General features: G+C 68.0%; 4 protein-coding genes across 4 annotated transcripts in view; all 4 read left to right on the top strand.

Moving 5' to 3' along the window:
* Positions 1-3293: 3293 nt before the first annotated feature.
* Positions 3294-5196, top strand: EMIHUDRAFT_459089 (ATP-binding cassette transporter; the record flags this gene model as incomplete). Its single annotated transcript, XM_005769098.1, has 7 exons — positions 3294-3357; positions 3432-3526; positions 3712-3948; positions 4012-4089; positions 4165-4249; positions 4283-4446; positions 4549-5196. Exons 3-7 carry the CDS (start codon positions 3727-3729, stop codon positions 5194-5196), a joined length of 1197 nt encoding a protein of 398 aa, XP_005769155.1. The 5' UTR covers positions 3294-3357; positions 3432-3526; positions 3712-3726.
* A 684-nt stretch (positions 5197-5880) lies between these two features.
* Positions 5881-10120, top strand: EMIHUDRAFT_445332 (hypothetical protein). Its single transcript, XM_005769097.1, has 10 exons — positions 5881-5941; positions 6011-6044; positions 6226-6506; positions 6613-6832; positions 6912-7069; positions 7140-7220; positions 7354-7794; positions 7952-8732; positions 8817-9362; positions 9408-10120. The coding sequence occupies exons 3-10, from the start codon at positions 6498-6500 to the stop codon at positions 9947-9949; spliced, it is 2778 nt and encodes a 925-aa protein (XP_005769154.1). The 5' UTR covers positions 5881-5941; positions 6011-6044; positions 6226-6497; the 3' UTR covers positions 9950-10120.
* A 307-nt stretch (positions 10121-10427) lies between these two features.
* Positions 10428-13800, top strand: EMIHUDRAFT_244702 (hypothetical protein; the record flags this gene model as incomplete). Its single annotated transcript, XM_005769096.1, has 4 exons — positions 10428-10928; positions 11070-11501; positions 11727-11827; positions 11979-13800. 4 exons carry the CDS (start codon positions 10428-10430, stop codon positions 13798-13800), a joined length of 2856 nt encoding a protein of 951 aa, XP_005769153.1.
* A 4599-nt stretch (positions 13801-18399) lies between these two features.
* Positions 18400-19527, top strand: part of EMIHUDRAFT_445330 (hypothetical protein) — a 2376-nt gene continuing 1248 nt past the window's right edge. Inside the window, exons 1-3 of the mRNA XM_005769095.1 lie at positions 18400-19008; positions 19082-19152; positions 19215-19358. Coding sequence (XP_005769152.1) covers positions 18525-19008; positions 19082-19152; positions 19215-19358 — 699 coding nt within the window. The 5' untranslated portion in view covers positions 18400-18524. The remainder of the gene's footprint in view (positions 19009-19081; positions 19153-19214; positions 19359-19527) is intronic.

The following is a 19527-nucleotide window of genomic DNA, read 5'->3' as shown; positions in this document are numbered from 1 at the left end:
CCTTCTAGCAAGCGTCCTCGACGACAACCATTCCTCTCCTCTCACTCACCGCGCGAGGGCCGTAGCTCCGCCCCCCCCCAGCCACCCCCACCCCCCACCCCCCATCTCGAGTGCACCACACGCACACACCTCGAGACGCGCCGTGAGCAAAGACAGACCGCTGCGAGCAGGCGCACCACGCACTCCTCGAGACGCTGCGAGCGCACGCCGACCTCTGGCCACTCCTCAAGGGCTCGCCCCTCGCCAACCACCCCTCCCTCCCGCTCCGCCTCTCGGAACGACCCTCCGACGGCGACGGCGGCGGCGACGGCGACGGCGGCGGCGACGCCGACGGGCCCCTCCGCCCTGGCCCCGCCGCCGCCACCGCGGTGCCGTCGACGCAGGGTGCCGCGACGAGCGGCGGTTCGAGCGGCGGTTCGAGCGGCAGCGAGGGCGTCCAGCAGTGCAGGAGCTGCTCCCTTCGGCTGCCAAAGGGCGCGTTCTCCGCCAGCCAGCTACGGCGGAGGCGGGCCGGCGAGCGCGTTTGCAAGGGGTGTTCCGGGATCTCCATGCACGAGGTGCACGAGGCTGCCGAAAGGAGTTTTCCATGTGCGGCCAATCAAGGACATAATTCTATTGGGATTCCCGCAGTACGCGTGTCGAGTACGCATGATGATGTGACTGATTTGTGAGGTATATGTGGGCCGACTCTTCTAGATGATGTGTGTATTTGCTTCTTCGAACCGACACCTACGTAACCCTAAAGCTACGGTGGCTGGGTTCACAGCGATTGTACCGGTAGGAAAATTGGGAACCACCCGGTCGCGGCCTTTTCCGACTGCGCCTCACCTCCGCCTCACCCTCTCCGCCTCACTGGCACTATTGTAGCCTGGCCGGTGCGCGTGCTCAGTTGAAGTTCCGGAGTGAAAATTCGAAGGCGTTCTCTCACGGTGACCAAAAAATGTCCACCTCAGAGGCACCTCCGGAGGCAGGCCGCCGCACGCCGGCGACACAGCTCCAGCTGTCGAACTGACCCGCAGCTCCTCTCAGAGCGGGAACTGTGACGAAAGTTGACTGAGGCGGTTGTCAGGAATCATCATACGGATCACATGATGACTCTCTCATGACGGGAGACCGCCCGACCACTCCTGGGTGGCACTGCCACCGGTGTCGCTCGACGTCCTGTCGCGACAGCGTGCCGACAGCGACACAGACCATATGTGGGACGCGTCGAGTATCGACCTCTACTGCTTACCCAGCCTTCGAGTGTAGATCCTGGCTGTGGTCCCACACCCACTGGTGTCCATCTCAGAGACCGCAGGAGGTCGTGAGGGTCGATGGGAGTGCCAATCCCAACGAACGAGGGCCGCGACGGCGGCTCAAGCGGGAGGGAACGGAGACGGTGGGCAGCGAGCGAAGTGGGTGAGACTGATCTCTGATGATGCTCCTTCGACTTAGGGAGCGGTTTAGCTGCTGGGCGGGCTTCAAGGTGGTGCTCACGCGAACAGGAATCGACGCGATGTGCAAAGCATACAAGAAGGGAGAAGGAAGAGGAGAGACGCCGGTGGTGAACGAGCAGAAACTAGCGCAGACGAGAGCAGGGCAGACCCGGGGACTGGGGAGCCGGAGCAGACGGCATCGGCCGCCGAGGGAACGTTGGGAAGAGGCACGAGGAGGGCGCGGCGACCTCGACCGACTATGGAGGACCCGTCGCCAGACGACGCAGGGCAGAAGACGGTGAGGCGGAGCAGACGCGCAGGGCGAGACGAGGGAGGGAGCAGGACTTTGCGGAGATCAGTGCAGGAGGATGTACGAAGAGATTAGGAGCAGCAGGGACCCGAGGGACCATGTGGAAGACGGCTAGTGCTAGTCCCCCATCGGGAGGACGACCCCGGCTAGTCGCCGACCACACCCACAAAGAACAAAACAAAACAAAACAAATCTCTCTCTCAAAGAACCCTGCACAAAGATCGCAAGGCCAAGGGCGGGGACCTGTTCTTTTTTACCCACCTCACAGTGAGGTGTCAAAAAAAACGCTAACGGATAGCCTAACCCCATATAGACCCGTAATTCTACCCTAAGGGTAAGAGTTAGCCGCTAAACCACAGCGCCTTCGCGCGAAAGCACCCAAAAAAGAAACCCTGGGCTCCTGCTTCGGGCCGACTTTCCTGGAGGTGCCGGCCGCGTCTGCATGGACCGTCGCCTCCTCGAGGGCGAGCACCGCCCGACGAGCGCCGCCGCGCAGGCGTGGGCCCTCGTGGCCTGCAAGGACTTGCCTCTCAAGCGAGCGAAATGGCGCACGACCATCTGCGAGCTGCTGCTGCCGGCGCTGCTCTGCTCACTGATGGTGATCGGCGTGGCAGCCGCGACCGTGGACAAGGTGGAGGCGCAAGACTTCGCGCCGCGCGGCCCGGTCGACGCGCTCGGCTCGCTCCTCCTCCCGAGCTGGCTCCTCTCCGGCGCGTCCATCCCGACCGGCGGCCTGCCCACGCCGGCGCTCTTCTCGAACCTCTCTGCGCCTGGGTGGGTGCCGCCGCTCTGGCTGTACCTGCTCTACGCCTCCGGCAAGACCAACTTCACCGGCGGCCTCCGCTTCCCGCCCTACCGCCACAGCGCGAGTATGGCGGGACAGCCGGTGCGGCGGTGCCGTCACAACTGCACGCTCGAGCAGTTTGTCGTCGTGCCTGACTCGCCTGCTGTCCGCACGCTCGTGGAGGCGCTGCTTGCGCGCGTGCACACGGCGCAGCTCGAGTTCGCCGCCGCGGCGAGGCCGCTCGGCCTCATGCGAGGCGTGCTTCGCCCCTTCGCAGCAGCAGCAGCGCCCCCTCCTCCCCTCCTCTCGCCTCTCTGCCCGACACCGGTGTGCGCCCGACCAAAGGGGGTGGTGCCTTCCCTGAGGCCGGCCGCACACCCTCGCAGGCATGCCCGCCCCCGTCGTGCCTCGCTATCTCGACTCCGAGGCAGAGCTCGACTCGCGCGCCTACGAGGGAGACACCATCTGGGCGGCAGTCGTCTTTTCAGAGCAGGGCGGCGGAGGTTCAGAGCTGGGCGGCGGAGGTTCAGAGCTGGGCGGCGGAGGTTCAGAGCCGGGCGGCGGAGGCGGCGGGGATGGCGGAGGCGGCGGCGGCAACTGGAGCTACACTCTGCGCTTCAACGCGAGCAACGTGCCCTCGACGCGGCGCCTCTTTGACCGCTTCGCCACCGGCCGCTCGCGCCGGTTCGAGCCGTACTACTCGTCCGGCTTCCTCTCGCTGCAGCACGCGCTCAACGACGCGATCCTCGCGCGCGAGACGGGCGGCGCGCTGCGGCCGCCCTCGGCGTACGGGGTCCCCTTCCCGGTGCCGGCGTACCAGCACTCCGTGTTCTTTGACTTTGCGGGCAACCTGATCGGGATCCTCGCCCAATTAACAGTCCATTAACAGTTCATTAACAGTTCATTGATAGTGAATTAGGCAACCTGATCGGGATCCTCGCCATCTTTTCGCTCCTCGTCCCCCTCTCCTCGCTCCTCCGCTCAGTCGTCCTCGAGCGAGAGCAGCGGCTCAAGGAGCCCACGCCCCCTCCCTTCTGCCTGGCCCTGCCGGGGCTGCGCGCGAGATCACCCGAGATCACCCCAGATGGCTCGAGGCTGTAGGAGCAGCTCCTGATCATGGGGAGAGATGGGGAGAGATGGGGAGAGATGGGGAGAGATGGGGAGAGATGGGGAGAGATGGGGAGATATCGAGGCTGTAGGAGCAGCTCCTGATCATGGGCACGGCGCCACCCGCCTACTACACCTCCCTGCTCGCAACCTCCGCCGCCGCCTTCCTCCTCATCTCCGCCGTCTGCGCCGCCGAGATCGGCCTCTCCTGCTACACGCACTCGGACGGCGCGCTCGTCCTGCTGCTCTTTCTCCTGTTCGGGCTCGCCACGCTCGCCTTCACGCTGGCGATGGCGCCGCTCTTCTCGAACGCGCGCCTCGCCGCGCTGGTCGGCCCTCTGCTTCCTCTCGTCGCAGCTCTACTCCTTCTTCACACCTGCAGCTGTGAATAGGTTGGCCCTCTGCTCTACTTCCTCTCGTCGCAGCTCTACTCCTTCTTCCTCGAGGGCGGCGAGCTGTCCGACGGGCAGGTGAGAGACCTATTCACAGCTGCTCGTGTGAAGAGACGCCATTCACAGCTGTCCGACGGTCAGGTCGGCGCCAAGGCGCTCGCGTCGCTGCTGCCCGCGATGGCCTTCTACCTCGGCGCGTCGCAGACGGGCGCCTGCAGGAGGCGCCTCGCCGGGACGTGTCCATGACGCGTCCGCGACGTGTTGTCCGCAGGCGCGTCGCAGATGGCGCAGTACGAGGGGTCGCAGCAGGGCGTGACGTGGGGCAGCGTGCACGAGGGCCCCTTCCCCCTCTCCGCCTCGCTCGCCTTTCTCGCGCTCGACACGCTCCTCTACCTCGCCCTCGCCTACTACCTCGACGCCGTCCTCGCGAACGGCGTGGGCACCGCGCGGAGCCCCCTCTTCTGCCTCGACGCACTCCGCCGCCCGCGCGCGCGAGCCGCCGCCGCCGCCGCGAGCGGCTCGCACACGGCCGCCGAGGCGCGCGACGACGCGCCGGTGGTTGAGCCGCTCGCCGCGCCGCTCTCCGACCGCGGCGTGGTGGTGCGCTCGCTGCGCAAGGAGTACCCGCGCGGCGTGGCGGTGGAGGGGCTCTCGCTGCAGCTTCCGCCCGACGCCATCACCTGCCTGCTCGGCTCCAACGGCGCCGGCAAGACGACCACCATCTCGATGCTGACTGGGCTGGTCCCGCCCACCGCCGGCGACGCGACCATCGACGGCCGCTCGCTCTCGGCCGAGCTGCGCGCCATCCGCACGTCGATCGGCGTCTGCCAGCAGGTGAACACCATCTGGGAGGAGCTCTCGCCGACGCAGCACCTCACGCTCTTCGGCCGGCTGCGAGGGCTGAGCGGCGGCGACCTCGCCGCCGAGGTCGCGCGCGCCCTGCAGCGGGTCGGGCTGCAGGAGCGGGCCAGCGTGCGGGCGGGGGCGCTCTCCGGCGGCCAGAAGCGCAAGCTGTGCCTCGCCGTCGCGCTGCTCGGCGGCTCTCGCACCCTCTTCCTCGACGAGCCGACCTCGGGCATGGACCCGCACTCTCGCCGCGCCATCTGGGCGCTGCTGCGCGAGCAGCGGCAGGGCCGGACGGTCGTGCTGACGACGCACTTCCTCGACGAGGCGATGCGCTCCTAGACACGTCCTAGACTCCTCCTAGACTCCTCCTAGACTCCTCCGAGGCACCTCCGAGGCACCTGCGAGGCACCTCCGAGGCACCTGCGAGGCACCTCCGAGGCACCTCCGAGGCACCTCCGAGGCACCTCCGAGGCACCTCCGAGGCACCTCCGAGGCACCTCCGAGGCACCTCCGAGGCACCTCCGAGGCACCTCCGAGGCACCTCCGAGGCACCTCCCAGACACTAAGACGGCCCGGCGGAGCTGCTCCATGTCCAGGAGCCGTCCAGGACATGTCCAGGAGCCGTCCAGGACATGTCCAGGAGCCGTCCTCTAGGCGGAGATGCTCGCCGACCGGATCGCGATCATGGCGGAGGGGCGGCTGCGCTGCGTCGGCTCGCCCCTCTTCCTCAAGGCGCAATCCGCGCTGCACCTCGGCTCTGTCTTGGCCTCGGCTCTGTCTCGGCTCTGTCTCGGCTCTGTCTCGGCTCCGTCTCGGCTATGGCTGTATCTCGGCTCTGTCTCGGCACCAGTCTCACCCCCCTTCCTCAAAGGCGCACTACGGCGTCGGCCACACCCTCAGCGTGACCAAGGCGGCGCCGGACGGCGGCGGCGGCGCGGTGCGCCTCGACCCAGCCAGGCTGCTCGAGGTGCTCAAGAAGGAGGTAGCCGGCGCGGAGCTATCTTCGCTCTCCGCGGACTCGGCCTCGTTCCGACTGCCCGGCGCCGCGCTGCCACCGCTGCGCGCCGCCTTCGCCGCCGTCGAGGAGTCTCGCTCGGCGTCACCGAGCTGTCTCCGAAGAGGCTTGTCGGACCCCTCTCGGAGCTTGCGGTAGGCGTCTCGCTCGTCGCTCGGCGTGGCCGACCTCGGCGAGATCTAGCCGAGATACAGCCGAGATGCGGCCGAGGTACAGCCGAGATATATCGCTCGGTGTGGCCGACCTCGGCGAGGCGCGCGCCGCGAGGCTCGCGGGCCGGAGGTAGGCCGAGGGCCAGCCAAGGCCGAGGGCCGGCCAAGGCCGAGGGCCAGCCAAGGCGTGCCCGCGGGTAGGCGTGACGTGCACCACGCTCGAGGACGTCTTCCTCCAGATCAACGAGCGCGACCTCGCGCGGCTGCGCCAGATCCAGTCGGGCACCTCGCTCGCCCTCACCTCGGACGGGGACCCCGCCCCCGCCTCCCCCGCCCCGGCCTCCCCCGCCCCGGCCTCCCCCGCCCCGTCGGCGGTGAGTCGATCGGTGGCATCCCCGACGCCCCCTGCCTCGTCGGCGCCGCCCTCGTCCGCCGGCGACGACTCGTTCGAGACGGCGGAGGAGGCGTCCGAGATGATCGAGGCGAGATGTAGCCGAGACGGAGCAGAGGGATAGCCGAGGGAAAGCCGAGGGAAAGCCGAGATATCGCCGCGGACGCTTTCCCTGAGCCGTGTCCAAGCCCGTGCAGGCGGGCTCCGCGGCGGACGCGGTCGCGCTGCGCCTCTCCACCTCTTCGGACGGCCGCCTCTCCAGCGGGTCGGCGAGGCGGAGGCGGGCGGCCGAGGAGGCGGGCGGACTGCTGCGGCGCATCTCGGCGGGCTCTACCGCCGACTCTCGAGCCCCTCCTCCTCCCCCTCCCTCGAGTGAGCCGAGCGAGGCGGGGGCAAGCTCGGCGTCCGTCGTCCGCGGTGTCTGCAGCTCATCGCACTCTCGGCCGCTTGAGCTCGTCGCCGGTTGCACTCAGAGTGCATACTCGACTGCGGACAGGCTTGCTCGCCAAGCGCGCTCTCACCGCGCGGCGCGACCTGCTCACCACCTGCTGCTCGCTCTGCTGTCCCGTGTGGCTCGTCCTCTTCGCGCTGCTGCTGCTCGGCGCATCCGCGCGCCTCACCAGCCCCGGCCCTCCTCTCCGCCTCGTCCCGTCGGCAGCCCTCGCGTGCCCGCCAGGGCAGGAGACAGAAAGACCGGCGGGGGAAAGGAGTCCGCTCCCTGTAGGCCGTCTTCGCGGACACGCTCGGGCGGCACGGCCTCGTCGGCGAGCACGGCGTGCGGCTGCTCGTGCCCGAGCAGGCGGAGGTCGTAGCCGAGATTTGGCCGAGATTTGGCCGAGAATTGGCCGAGAATTGGCCGAGATTTGGCCGAGATTTGGCCGAGATCGGGCCGAGATCGGGCCGAGATTTGGCCGAGATCCGGCTTGCCCCCCGAGCAGGTGGACCCGGCGCTGCCGCCGACCCTCTCTTCCGACGGGTGGGACGTCGAGGACGGCGGCGGGCTCGCTTGCTCGAGCGGCGCCGCCGCGGCGCGCAACGTCTCCTCCTTCCTCGCCGCGCACCCGGAGGTGACCAGGCCGGCCGCACTCGCGACGGCGCGCCTGCTCTCGCGCCGGGCGGCGAGCGCGCTGCCTCCGCACGCGCAGCCGCTCGCGCGCGGGCTTCGCGCGGCCGGCTCCGCGGACCGCCTCCTCTTCGCCCTCTTCAACTCGACCTCGACGCACGCGCTGCCGGCGCTGATCGCCACCGCGTACGACAGCCTGCTCGCCAACGCGACGGCGGGCGGCTCGCGGCTGAGCGCCTCGGCGTCGGCGCTGCCGTACTCGAAGCGGCAGGAGGCGACGCTCTCTGCCATCATCGCCGTCTTTGCCTCGATCATGGTCCGATGAATTAGCGTCCAGTAGTGCGCAGTAGTTACGGTCCGCAGTCGGCCCTCCTCGTCGCTGTTCGCCACGCCGTGGCCTTCGCCCCACTCTGCTGCCTCTTGCCCCGGAAGCTACCCACCACGCCTCGCGATCCCGACTCGCCGCTCGCCAGGTCCTCGTCCCCTTCGCTTTTGTGGGCGCTCTCTTCGTCACGCCGCTGCTGCGCGAGCGAGAGTCGGGCTCCAAGCAGATGCAGTTCGTCTCTGGCGTCGGCCCCGTCGCCTACTGGGTCTCCTCCTGGCTCTGGGACGCGGCCCTCTACGCCGCCGTCCTCCTCGCCACCCTCGCCGTGCTGTGCGTGGCGCGCGGCGTCGTGCCGGCGGCCGCAAAGGCGTTCGCGGGCTCAGCGGAGGTGCTCGGCGCCACCGCGCTGTCGCTCGGCCTGTTTGGGTTCGCCGCGGTGCCCTTCGCCTCCGCCTCCTCCTTCTTCTTCTCGTCGCCCTCGTCCGGGCTGATTGCGCTCATCGCCTTCCACTTTGTGTCGGGCTTCGGCCTCGTCATCGCCAACTTCATCCTCTCCTTCATCGACTCGACCGCGGACGCCAACGAGCAGCTGCAGCCCCTCTACCGCCTCTTCCCCGCCTTTTGCCTCGGCGACGCCTTTTACACGCTCGCCATGCGCGACGCCACCCGCGCGCTCGTCGGAGAGGGGCACGAGCAGAACCTGCTCGCCTCGGACCAGCTCGGCGCGCCGCTCCTCGCCCTCCTCGCCGAGGGGCTCGTCTTTGGGTGCGCCACCCTCGCGCTGCAGTACAACGAGGCCGCGCCGCTCCTCCCTGCGCTGGCCGCGCGCCTCCGGCGTCCCCGGGCACCGGCCGCCGCCACCGGGCAGAGCGGCGCCTCAACCGGGCAGAGCGGCGCTGCCGCTGGGCAGGGCGGCGCCGCGCCGGCCGGTGGCGGCGGCCGCAGCGGCGCGCGGCTCGTGCACGAGACGGTTCCTGGAGCCTTCCCCGAACCTTCTCGGAACCTTCCTGCAGGGCTCGAGGACGAGTCGGTCCTCGCGGAGCGGGCCGCCGTGGCCGCGGGCGCGGCGGGCGGGGAGGGGGCCGCGGCGGGGGCTGACGGGGCAAAGCTCGTGCTGCGCAGCCTGCGAAAGGTGTTCGGGCCAAAGGTTGCGGTCGCCGACCTGTCGCTGCGCATCCGCACGGGCGAGTGCTTCGGCTTCCTCGGCACGAACGGCGCAGGCAAGTCGACGACCTTTGCGATGCTCACCGGCGCGGTGGCGCCGAGCTCGGGCGACGCGGCCCTCGACGGCTTGTCCGTGCGGCGCGACCAGGCGTCCATCCGGCGGCGCGTCGGCTACTGCCCTCAGCACGACGCGCTCGAGGGGCTGATGACGGGGCGCGAGACGCTGCGCATGTACGCGCGCATCAAGGGCGTGCCGCCCGCGGCCATCGAGGCGGAGGCGGAGGCGCTGCTGCAGGACCTCGACCTCGCTAAGTTTGGCGACAAGCCGGCGGGCCAGTACTCTGGCGGCAACAAGCGCAAGCTCTGCGTCGGCGTCGCGCTCGCGTTTGCGCCTGGTTTGCCGAGATTCCACGAGATCACCCGAGATCACCCGAGACTAGGCATCGCGCTCGTGGGCGCGCCGTCCCTCGTGCTGCTCGACGAGCCGTCGTCGGGGATGGACGCCGCCTCGAAGCGATTCCTCTGGGCGGCCATCAAGCGGCGCACCGCGGACGCATGCACCGTGCTCACCTCGCACTCGATGGAGGAGTGCGAGGCGCTGTGCGGCCGCATCGGGGTCATGGTCGAGGGGCGGCTGCGCTGCGTCGGCTCCCTGCAGGCGCTCAAGTCGCGGTACGGGCAGGGGTACAAGCTCGACCTCCGGCTGCAGCCCGAGCAGGCGGAGGCGGCCGTCGAGCGAGTGCTCGCCGCGCTGCGCCGCCAGTTTGACGGCGTCGAGGTGGCGGAGGTGGAGCCGCCCAATTTGTCGCTCACCGTGCCGCAGGCCGGCACGCCGCTCTCGGAGCTGTTTGGCGCGCTGGTGGCGCTGCGCGAGTCGCTGCCGGTGCAAGAGGCTTCCGTCACGCAGTGCACCCTAGAGCAGATCTTCCTACTCATGGCGAGCAAGGCGGCCTTGCGCGCGTCGGGAAGCGCCGCCGCGTGAGGAGGGCCGAGCCCGAGGGCCGAGGGCGTTACCGTGAGAGAGGTGTCGACGTTGTACAGTATGGCCCACGCGCTGTGTTGTCTGGTGCAGTCACAATCTCACAGAGGTTGAGAGTGCTGAGGATCCACACCCGCAGCTGTTGAATTAGTATGTAAAACTCAATTTTCATGTTTTCCCCGTGAGGCGTGAGAAAATTGTTTGTTGTTGTGAATGGTTGGGTAGTAGAGGGCTATAAGGGTCGCTCTCTACACTTAGCCTCTGCAGCGAGCGAGCGCTCAACTTAGCCCCCACACGGAGCCGGGCTCGGACTTAGACGCTGTATGGTCGGGGGCCATGAACTTAGACGACATAAGGCCAACTCCGGGCAAAACCCGGGTATGTATGTATCTAAGGAAGGGAGTCAACTTTGATGGGGGCAGCCAAATTTGGTCGACCGCAAATCGTGGAGCTGGGAGTCACGCTCGGGCAGACAGCGTCGATGCCGTCGCCGGACGCGGCGGCGAGGCACACGGGCGCCGGCGTGGCGCGTCGGCAGGCCCACCACGAGCGGATGCGCGACGAGCGCGCTCGGGAGGCGGCCGCGGGCAACGCGGAGCTTCCGCCGGAGGACGACGCGGTCGAGATGGTGAGCGCCGTCCAGCTGCTGGACAGCGTGGCGGAGGCGGGCCCGAACTACACCCTGCTGCGCTGCAAGGAGACGAAGGCGAAGCGGCGGAAGCGACAGCGCGAGGATGGCAGGGCGGCGCTCAACGGCCACACTGTCCTGCCCACCGGATCGCGCCTCGAGATCTTCTGCGACACCGAGCGGTGGTACCCCGCGACCGTCATGGGCCGGGAGGAGGACGGGGACGGACGGATCGCGCACCAGGTCGAGTACGACGGCTACCCGGATCGGCGGTGGTGGCACATGCTGGACGACGAGCGGTGGCGAGCCGTCCCAGAGCAGGCCGGCACGGGCGCAGGAGGCGCCGCCGCAGACGTGGACGGGGATGCGGCGATGGACCGCGCGGACGGCGAGGGCGCCCGTGCCGCGGGTGCCGCCGAGGCGGCCGAGGTGCGGCCGGCGCCGCCTCCCGCGTGCCGGGGTGTGCGGCGCAGCGCGCTGGCGGACGTCCTCGAGGCGGAGGACGACGAGCGGCAGGACGAGGCTGCGCGTGGCGACGAGCAGCCGATGCTAGCGCCCCACGGGCCGGCGCTGTCGGTGCAGCTTCGGCGCGTGCGCCTGCAGCTGCGCGAGTTCCTTGCAACGCAGGCCGCGGCAGGGAAGAGCGTGCCGATGCAGCGGACGGCCCTCGGTCTGCACCCGACGATGCGGTGGACGATCCGCTTCGGCAAGTGGCTGGCGACGACGCGAGTCAGAGCATTGAGGGCGAGCCGGTGGCACGCGACCGAGCGGGGCGACGCGCGGGAGGAGGAGCCGACGGTGCGCACGGGTCGCGGCGAGAGCACGGTCTACGTCGCGCTGCAGCACATGAAGAACCACGTGTGGCGCGAGATCTGGCCGGCGATGCCGAGCGACGCGAGGCAGTACTGGCGGCTGGTGACCAACCAGGTGATGTCGCTGTTCGACGGCGGCGGCGGCGGGATGAAGGACGCGGCAGGAGCCGCCGGCCGGGCGGCGGGCCGCGAGGCGGCGCGGGAGAGCGCGTCGCACGGGCAGAGCGAGGCGGCGCAGCGGGCGGCGAGCGAGAGGGCGAGCGCCGAGGCGAGCCGGCGGACGATGGCCGAGCTGCGCGAGGCGACGACGAAGCCGTGCACGAGGCAGCACCTCTTCCAGGTGGGAGAGTACCAGATGCAAGACACGCAGCTGCTAGAGCCGTTCGAGGTGAACGTGGCCTTCATCATGAACGCCTACTTGTGCTTCGCGCGGCAGACCGGGTGCCGGCCGGGGATGGCGGTGAACGATGCGGCGGACGCGGCCGATATGGACAGCCACTGGCGCGCGTCTCCCGCTGAGAGAGAGAGAGAGAACGGTGGCGTTGGCGTGCGATGAGGCGAGATGACACTGAGCCGTGCCGCTCGCCGGCAGGCACGAGCTGCCGCCGCTGACGATGGGCGACCTGTCCATCGCCGCGGATGAGCTGCTGCGGGGACTAGGCGGGGCGGGCGTGATGACCGAGGGCGACTTCGAGGCCCTCCTCCGGATGGAGGTGACCTTCGCGCGCAAGAAGGGCGAGTACTACGCGTGCTACGAGTTCGGGACGGCGATCACGCCCGACTCGGACCAGATGATGCGCATCGGGACGCTGGCGATGGTGCGCCTGCTGCTGCGCTGCGGAAGCTTCAGGGCGTGCTACTCGAAGCTGAGCGAGGCGAGCGCGGCGGCGCTGCGTCGCAAGGTGGCTGAGCCGAGCGGGTTCGCCGGGCTCGAGCTGGAGGACACGGGCTACGAGACGCTGGCGGCGCTAGTTGCGGCGTGCCGAGCGGACGGCTGGGTGCTCGACAAGGCGGCCCTGGACCGGCCTCTGTTCCCCGGCGTCGACGAGGCGACGGGGTTCTTCTTGTTCACCGAGAGCTTCGACGTGCAGCGACTCTGCCGGCGCCTGATCGAGACGGGGCGCCAGCTGGGCATGGCCCGGCACAAGGTGGGCGCGTGGAGTCTGCGCAAAGATGCGTGCGAGCAGCCGGCGTCGGCGGGCCACGGCGCCGTCGCGGCGCGAGTGCTGGGCCACCGCCAGGTCAACTCCCGGACGATGGATCGGGTCTATCGCGCAGACCTGCGCACGCGCGATCTCGGCGCATACTGGATGCGGCGCGACGCGCTCGGGAGCGTGGAGCGCGCGCCGCTGACGTCGCTCTCGGCGTCGCGTGTGCCGGAGGTGGGCGGCGTGCGCGGCTTTGGCGACCTGCCGCGGGCGTGCCCGGAGCGGCAGGCGGCGCGGAGCGACGCGAAGGTGGCGGAGGCGTCGGAGGAGGTGGCGGGCGCACGACGCAAGCTGCAGCAGCGGCTCGGCGTCGCGCAGCTGCCGAGGTGCTTCAAGGCGCGCGCGCGTGCAGCTGGCGGCGGCGAGGAGGTGGACGAGTACGAGGCGGCGCAGCGCCGGCTCTGGAATCGGAAGGGCGAGGCGGAGAAGGACGCGGTGGAGGCGCACCAGCTTCGGCTCTACAAGGAAGGGCAGGAGCGGCTGCGCGCCGCGCCGGCGCTGCGGATGGCGATGCTCTCGACGCACGCGTGGGCCCCTCGGTCGGAGGATGACGCGATCGCGTTCGGGCTGGATCGCAGGGACCGCACGCGCGAGCTGCGGATGCTGCGCAAGCTTCCGGCGATGCTGCAGGGCTCGATCCTGCGTGTGGGGGCTCTGCACGTGCTTCCGACGGCGGGCACGCCGGCAGAGGTGTACGGGCGCGTGCGGCGGCGGAGCGAGGACATCTGCATCCTCGAGTGCGGCTCGGAGGACTGCGCAGGGCGACCCTCCATCGAGTGGCCGACCACGGTCGCAGGGTTTGAGGAGCGGCGGTGCGAGCACTGCGGCGGCGCGGTGCGGCTGCGCTGGCAGCGCGAGCCCCACGCCGAGTCCGAGACCGCAGCCGTCGAGTCGCTCGCGGTGGGCGCGGCCGCATCGCTGGGCGAGAGCTTCCGGGAGACGTACTGGGGGTGGTACAACCTCTCCGCACGGGCCGCGATCGGCAACGCGGCGTACGCGGCCGGGGCGGCGGCGACCGCCAGGGCCAGCGCGAGCGAGGCGGCAGACGCGCCCCTGCTGGGCGCGGCCGTCGAGGAGCTCGAGCTCGACGACGAGATGGTCGCCGAGGCGATCGCGGCGCTAGACGGAGGCGACGGAGCGCCGGGCCGCGGCGATGATGCCGATGAAGACGCGGGCGATCACCGCGGTGCGTCGCAAGAGGTTTGACTGACTTGGTTTGCGAATGTGAGACGCGTGATAGGGTCGTGTGTGGGTAACCCCGGGATGACGAGCGACGACTCTGTCTGGCGCGCGCGTTTTAGGATACGTCGAGCTAGCCCGTCTGCCTCTTTTTGTGCCGCGGGGAAGGCCCAGAACGAAGGGGGAAGAACTCCCTCTGAGAAAGAGGACCGAGCAAAAACGACCGTGGGCGAGGGAGAACTCTGAGAAAGAGGACCGAGCGAAAACAACCGTGGGCGAGGGGTGACGCGGGCCGGTGCTTCGTGCGGGCCGGTGCTCCGTGCGGCGACGGGGAACGTCAAAAAAGAAACCAGTGCGTTGAGGGAACCAAATTTGGCGTTTTAGAGACGACTCGCGGCGAAACTTTGCCGTGTCCTCTCAATGGCCCTGGCGCCCCTGGCGAATATGACCTGGCGGACGTTCATCGACATCTTCGCCGACGAGTTCGCTGAGCATCCGAACGGGAAGAAGGCGGTCCTCTGGCTGCGAGAGTGCGTCAAAGGACTGAACAAGGAAGACCGCTACCAGATCAACTTCCGGCTGCGGCTCGCGCACAAGCGCGCTCGGCGCCTAGCGGCCGAGCCCGAGACCGAAGACGAGGCGTCTGACTCCGAGCCCGAGGACGGGAAGCGGAAGGCCCCGCCGCCGTCCCCTTCGGGGCGGAGCGTCTTCGATTCGGGCGAGCACGACGCCGGCGACGGCCGCGAGCAGGGGCCCGAGACCTCGACGGCGCCAAGCGCAAAGATGCCGAGGCTTCTGGACTGAGCCCCTCACAATCGCCGCGCGCGAGGTCGTAGGTGGCGCCACGAATTGAGTGTGCAGGGAGGCATTCCGTTCCGCTCTCGGGGCCGTTCCGAGTGGGACTACATCGCGGGTTGACCCGCACGGACGTGCGCGACCTTTGGCTTTGGCGCGTGGTGGGACTCGCGCAGGGTGGCGTGCTGGTCTCGTGCTGTGTGTGCAGGATGCACTGCCGCTTGGATGGGGTGCTTAGGCGCCTGGGTTCGGACCCTGGCGGGCCGATGTGCAAGCCGTGCTGCAGTGCACCGGTGGATGGACCGTGCGGATGGCCGCTGCCAGTGCCACGCAAGCAGTCGGCAGTGCAATGCAAAGGACTAACGAGGACTGGAGCACGATGTAAAACCCGGTCAGTGAGCGTTCACCAAGAGGCAGCGCCGCTGCGGAACGGGTTTGAGTTCTGCGAGCACCATCTCCCGCTCGAACAGCGCGGAGCATGGCTTCGTCTCGCCAGTTGTGTGTAGGAATGCGTGGCTGCGCCGCGGAAAGCGGACGTGAAGACACAGGCGGGTGTGTGTGTCGCAGTTTTGTAAGCGAAATTGAGAACGAGGAGCGGCACCCCTCATGCACGGCACTGGCACTCAGGCTGTTGCACACCGAAACGTAAAAAAAGAAAGAAAAGTGAAAAGAGGGAGGGTGCGTGACGGAGGCGCGGCACACCGACACTGCTGACACTGCTCCACGAGATGATTACTATGACGGCACCGACACTACTCCACGAAAGCAAGTGGAGGGGGTATCACTGCTCGACACCAGCTCGACACGGAACGGGTGAGACGCGGGCAAGCCCCAGAAAGAAGAGTGTTAGGCGCTGCAGACTGGCCACCACGGCGGGCAGAGGCTCAGGCGAGAAAATTGAATGAAAAAAGGGAACCTTGCCCCCCCCTCAAAAGAAAACGGGAGGGGGGGGGGGGGACCGGTTTAGCGTTCCACCGTTGCGCCGTAGAGCTACGGCTAAACGCACGTCCCAAGCGAAGGGAAGCGTGCGAGGCGAGCAGGAGATGAGCGAGCCCTACTACGTTCCCGAGGGATGGGTCCCGGGGTTTGTGAATCATCCACGGCCCGAGGATGAGGAACGCTACCCGTGCCAGCAAGACCTCCTCTGGCTGGAGAAGGCGGACCAGGTCCGCACGCGATCAGGTGTCCCATACGGCTCCAACGGCGCGAAGTCCGCACGGATTGCGAAGAAAAGTGCCGCAGCACTGACGCAGAAGCTGGGACCCAAGGCGAGGTACCGCGTCCTCGTCAAGCCCGACGGATGGGACACGGACGGGTACAAGCGCCCGCTGGTTGCATACAAGGGCAAGCTCGGCAACACGATGCGACGGGTGAAAGCAAAGTGGTGCCAGTTGTTCGGCGTGGATGAGGCGGCCGTGCAGTTTTTGCGCAGCAGCCCGCACCCGCTGAGCAAGAAGGTCGTCATCGAGATGGACGAAACCTACCTCGACCTCCGCTTGGGCCTTGGCGAGTACATTGTGGCTCGGCGCCGCGCCTAAGCTGGATGCACAGTGGGTTGGCGCTCGGCTCTTTCCTCTTCCCACGGCAGGCTGGGCAAGGAGAGCAGGCGAGGCGAGACGCGCACGTTAGACGCTCTCGAGAGTCTCGTTCATGGAACAAGGTCAAGGATTCTTGTGAGGACGCCTCCATCCTGTGGCTTTGCTTCGGGCTTGGCGGGGCGCGGGGGCAGGGCCAAGGGGGGCAGAGGTGGCGCTGCGGTGGGCGCGCGGGCGGGGCGGTACCTGAAAAGCCTCCAGGTTTACCCGAAATACCTGGACGCGTCCCACCAACGTATGCCGCGTATGCCGCGCACGACGCCATATCGCCTTGTCCCAGGGCCAGTGCGCTACTTGCGGCGCGCAACGCCTGCTCAAGTACCCCCCCCACCATGTGCTGCCGCTATGCGTGCCTTAAGGCGGCTGCGGCGAAGCGGCGGGCGCGGCATGCCGATGGCAGTGCGGACGATGCGGTTGCGATGTGTTCTGCTTCAAGATCGTGGCGGTGCTTGGCATGCACTTCTGCGATCCCAATCAGCTCATCGCAACGAAGCAGCGCAACAAGCTGGCTGCTGCCAACAAGGCCCTATGCTACCTCACGCGCGGATCGTTCAAAGAGGACCAGCACACACAGGCTTCACCGTCACGCGTTTGATTAAGCTTGAGGAGCTTCGTGTCATGTGAGAACTGTTTGGCTAGACGTCGCTCAAGAATGAAGGAGCAGCAACGAAAATCGGAAGAGGAGGATGCTGAGGCGGCGATTGCTAAGCATGAAGAGGATCCATCGCCCTCCGCAGGCGAAGAAAATTTGGGGGCTGCGCCGTATCGTTGATCACGGTGGGAGCCTCCTGGCCCCAGGCCGTGCCACGGCCGACTTAGCCGATGTAAGAGGCTCCCGCTGATCTTAGACCGCGCAAGCACTCCAGCGTGGCTAGCCACACTTAGACCCGTCCAGCCTCGAGGCTCAGAACTTAGACTACTACCCAACCAGTTTGTTGTGTGTGAGAGGCGCTGGTCGCTGCTGAGAGAACCAATAACTACCGAGACGCGCAAGAGAGACACCTGTGTGCGCTCTTTTGATACATTGCTCTCGGGGCGCTGGATTTCTGACCGCGCAAGATAAAAGGGTGGCTAAGGGCTCTGCCCGCGCAAGATAAAGGGTGGCTAAGGGCTCTGCCCGCAAGGCGCCCGCGTCGCAGACGCGGTACCATTGACAAATCTGCGATATACCCCCACACGAGCAAATAGCCAAAATCCGAATACCGTGCACGAACTGGGCGATCTGGGCCGTGGACGGGGGCAAGCCTTCAGCTGGTGCCAAGACATTCGTAAAATTGAAGCCAAGAATCCGCCAAATCCGTGCTTTCGCGCTACCTGAGGGGAAAGCCGCTGATAGGAATCGGATCGATCCCATGGAGGAGGAGGGCGCAGTCGGCCAGCGCAGCAGGCGGAGTCCCTCCCCGCGCCGGAGCCCCCCTGCAGTCGAGGGAGTCCTCGTTGGCGATGAAGGTGGCGACATCGAATCGCGGCCGACACACGTCACGGGAGGAATGGGCGATGAGCGGGAACGATGCGCGCTACGACGCCGACTCCGCCGTGCTCGTGGCCAAGATGCAATGGCTCGCTTGCTTCGATTCAGCTCTCTCGGCAGCAGAAGTGGGGCTGGAGCGGGTGGGGGTGGATGCCGATTGAGGGGGAGCGTCTCCAGCTGCGCCCTGTGGCAGCTGCGCCCTGTGGCAGCTACTCGAGTAGTCGAGGGACTTGGTAGTTGTGACCCCCCTGAGTGAGGACAGGAGAGAGAGAGCGTTTTGTGGTGTTGGTGTACGCAATAACGGGACAGGGTGGTTGTTCTCTCTATCTCCTCTTCTAGCTCTTAGCATGAGCTGCGCCCGGTGTCCGACCCCTTTTGCGCAGCAACACCTTAAACTTTTAGGCCCTCCAAATTCGGGTCGGAGCGTAGCGGAGTGGGCCCCGAGTTTGAAAAGGGCGACGGACGCTTGCGTCCTAGCCTCCAACAACGCCTCCCCGGCGCAGAGGGGCCCCCGGAGGGATGCACAACCGGCAACCGCTCCACGCCACGCCGCTTGCGGCGGTCCTCTTCCCAGCTCCGCTGAGGGACCGTGCGTTATTCTTTTTTGTTCGCGCGTTCGAGGCAAGATGTCGGGTCTCTCCTCGCCGTCGTTATCTCCGTCGCCATCGCCCAGCCCGTCTCCCTCGCCGCGACCGGTTGCGGGAAAGAATTGGGAACGCCGCGCTGGCGACAAACGCCCAAATCCAGGCGTCCCGATCGCCGTCGCCATCCGCAGCCCTCTCCCTCGCCGCAGCCCTCTCCCTCGCCGCAGCCCTCTCCCTCGCCGCAGCCCTCTCCCTCGCCGCAGCCCTCTCCCTCGCCGCAGCCCTCTCCCTCGCCACAGGCAAACGATGTTCCGCCGCAGCAAATCGCGGTCTGAGTCCCGGCACGACGTGCAGACAGAGGCGCGGCTCCGGAACCACCGCGAGCAAGAGGAGATGCGGCTGGAGGAGGCGGAAGCAGAGAAGCAACTCCAGCAGAAAGCAGAGAAGCTCGCTATCAGCGAGCCTAAATCGAGCTCAGGGTCGCGGCCGCACACGCAGGCCCGCTCTGCCTTCCCATTCTACCCCGCCCGGGCCGTCGTGGCCGACGAGAAGGTGCCGTGGGCGGTGAAGTGGCCCGACTACTCGCCAACGACGTTCACGGCGCCGCACGTGCTCGCAAACGACAGCACGGTGAAGCCAGGCGGCTGGGCAGACCCCGTGGATCCGACGAGCGTCGACTGGCCGTGCCGCGCGTCGTACGAAGGCCCGATCGCCTTTGACGGCCATCAGCAGCCCCTCAACCCTCGCGGCCGGACGGGGATGAGCCAGCGCGGCTACCTCGGCAAGTGGGGTGTCCGAGCTCGCCGCCAAGCCGGTGCACCCGCCCTTGCCCCGTCCGCATGACCACGTGGCGTGTCCTGCAGGCGCCAACCACGCCGCCGACCCGATCGTCACACGCTTCGACCCGGCGAGCGGCCGGCTGCAGGCCACTGCCGTCACCCGGATTGTGCTATCCTACTCATCACCATTATGTCACCGGCGAGCGGCCGGCTGCAGGTCGCCGCCATCGTCCGCTCGGATAACGGCGTCATCGCCCTGCCGGGCGGCATGGTGGATGCGGGCGAGATCGTCTCGGCGACGGTGCGGCGCGAGTTTGCGGAGGAAGTGCTCAATCTGCCGAGCGAGGCCCGCGCCGCCAGAGTGCACACCCGATCCGAGTGCACCTCGACCGCCGCCACTCTCTGAGCACCCAGCGCCCCCCCTCTGATCGCCCAACACAGCCCTCTGAGCACCCCGTACCACCACCACCCTCTGTACCCCTCTATCGCCACCGCTTCTCCCGCGCCACTGCGCTGCACTCGCGAAGGAC

This window comes from Emiliania huxleyi (assembly GCF_000372725.1).
Source record: "Emiliania huxleyi CCMP1516 unplaced genomic scaffold EMIHUscaffold_430, whole genome shotgun sequence".
Classification (NCBI taxonomy): Eukaryota; Haptophyta; order Isochrysidales; family Noelaerhabdaceae; genus Emiliania; species Emiliania huxleyi.
The sequence above is the reverse complement of the archived record's forward strand: the minus strand, read 5'-3'. Positions and strand labels throughout refer to the sequence as shown.

What these genes read in the sequence shown, in the direction of transcription:
- EMIHUDRAFT_445332 (XM_005769097.1), top strand. An exon ending in TCGTGCCCGAGCAGGCGGAG is followed by an intron (nt 7,221 to 7,353) that starts GTCGTAGCCGAG and finishes CCCCCCGAGCAG; the next exon opens with GTGGACCCGGCGCTGCCGCC. An exon ending in CGCGCTCGCGTTTGCGCCTG is followed by an intron (nt 9,363 to 9,407) that starts GTTTGCCGAGAT and finishes ACCCGAGACTAG; the next exon opens with GCATCGCGCTCGTGGGCGCG.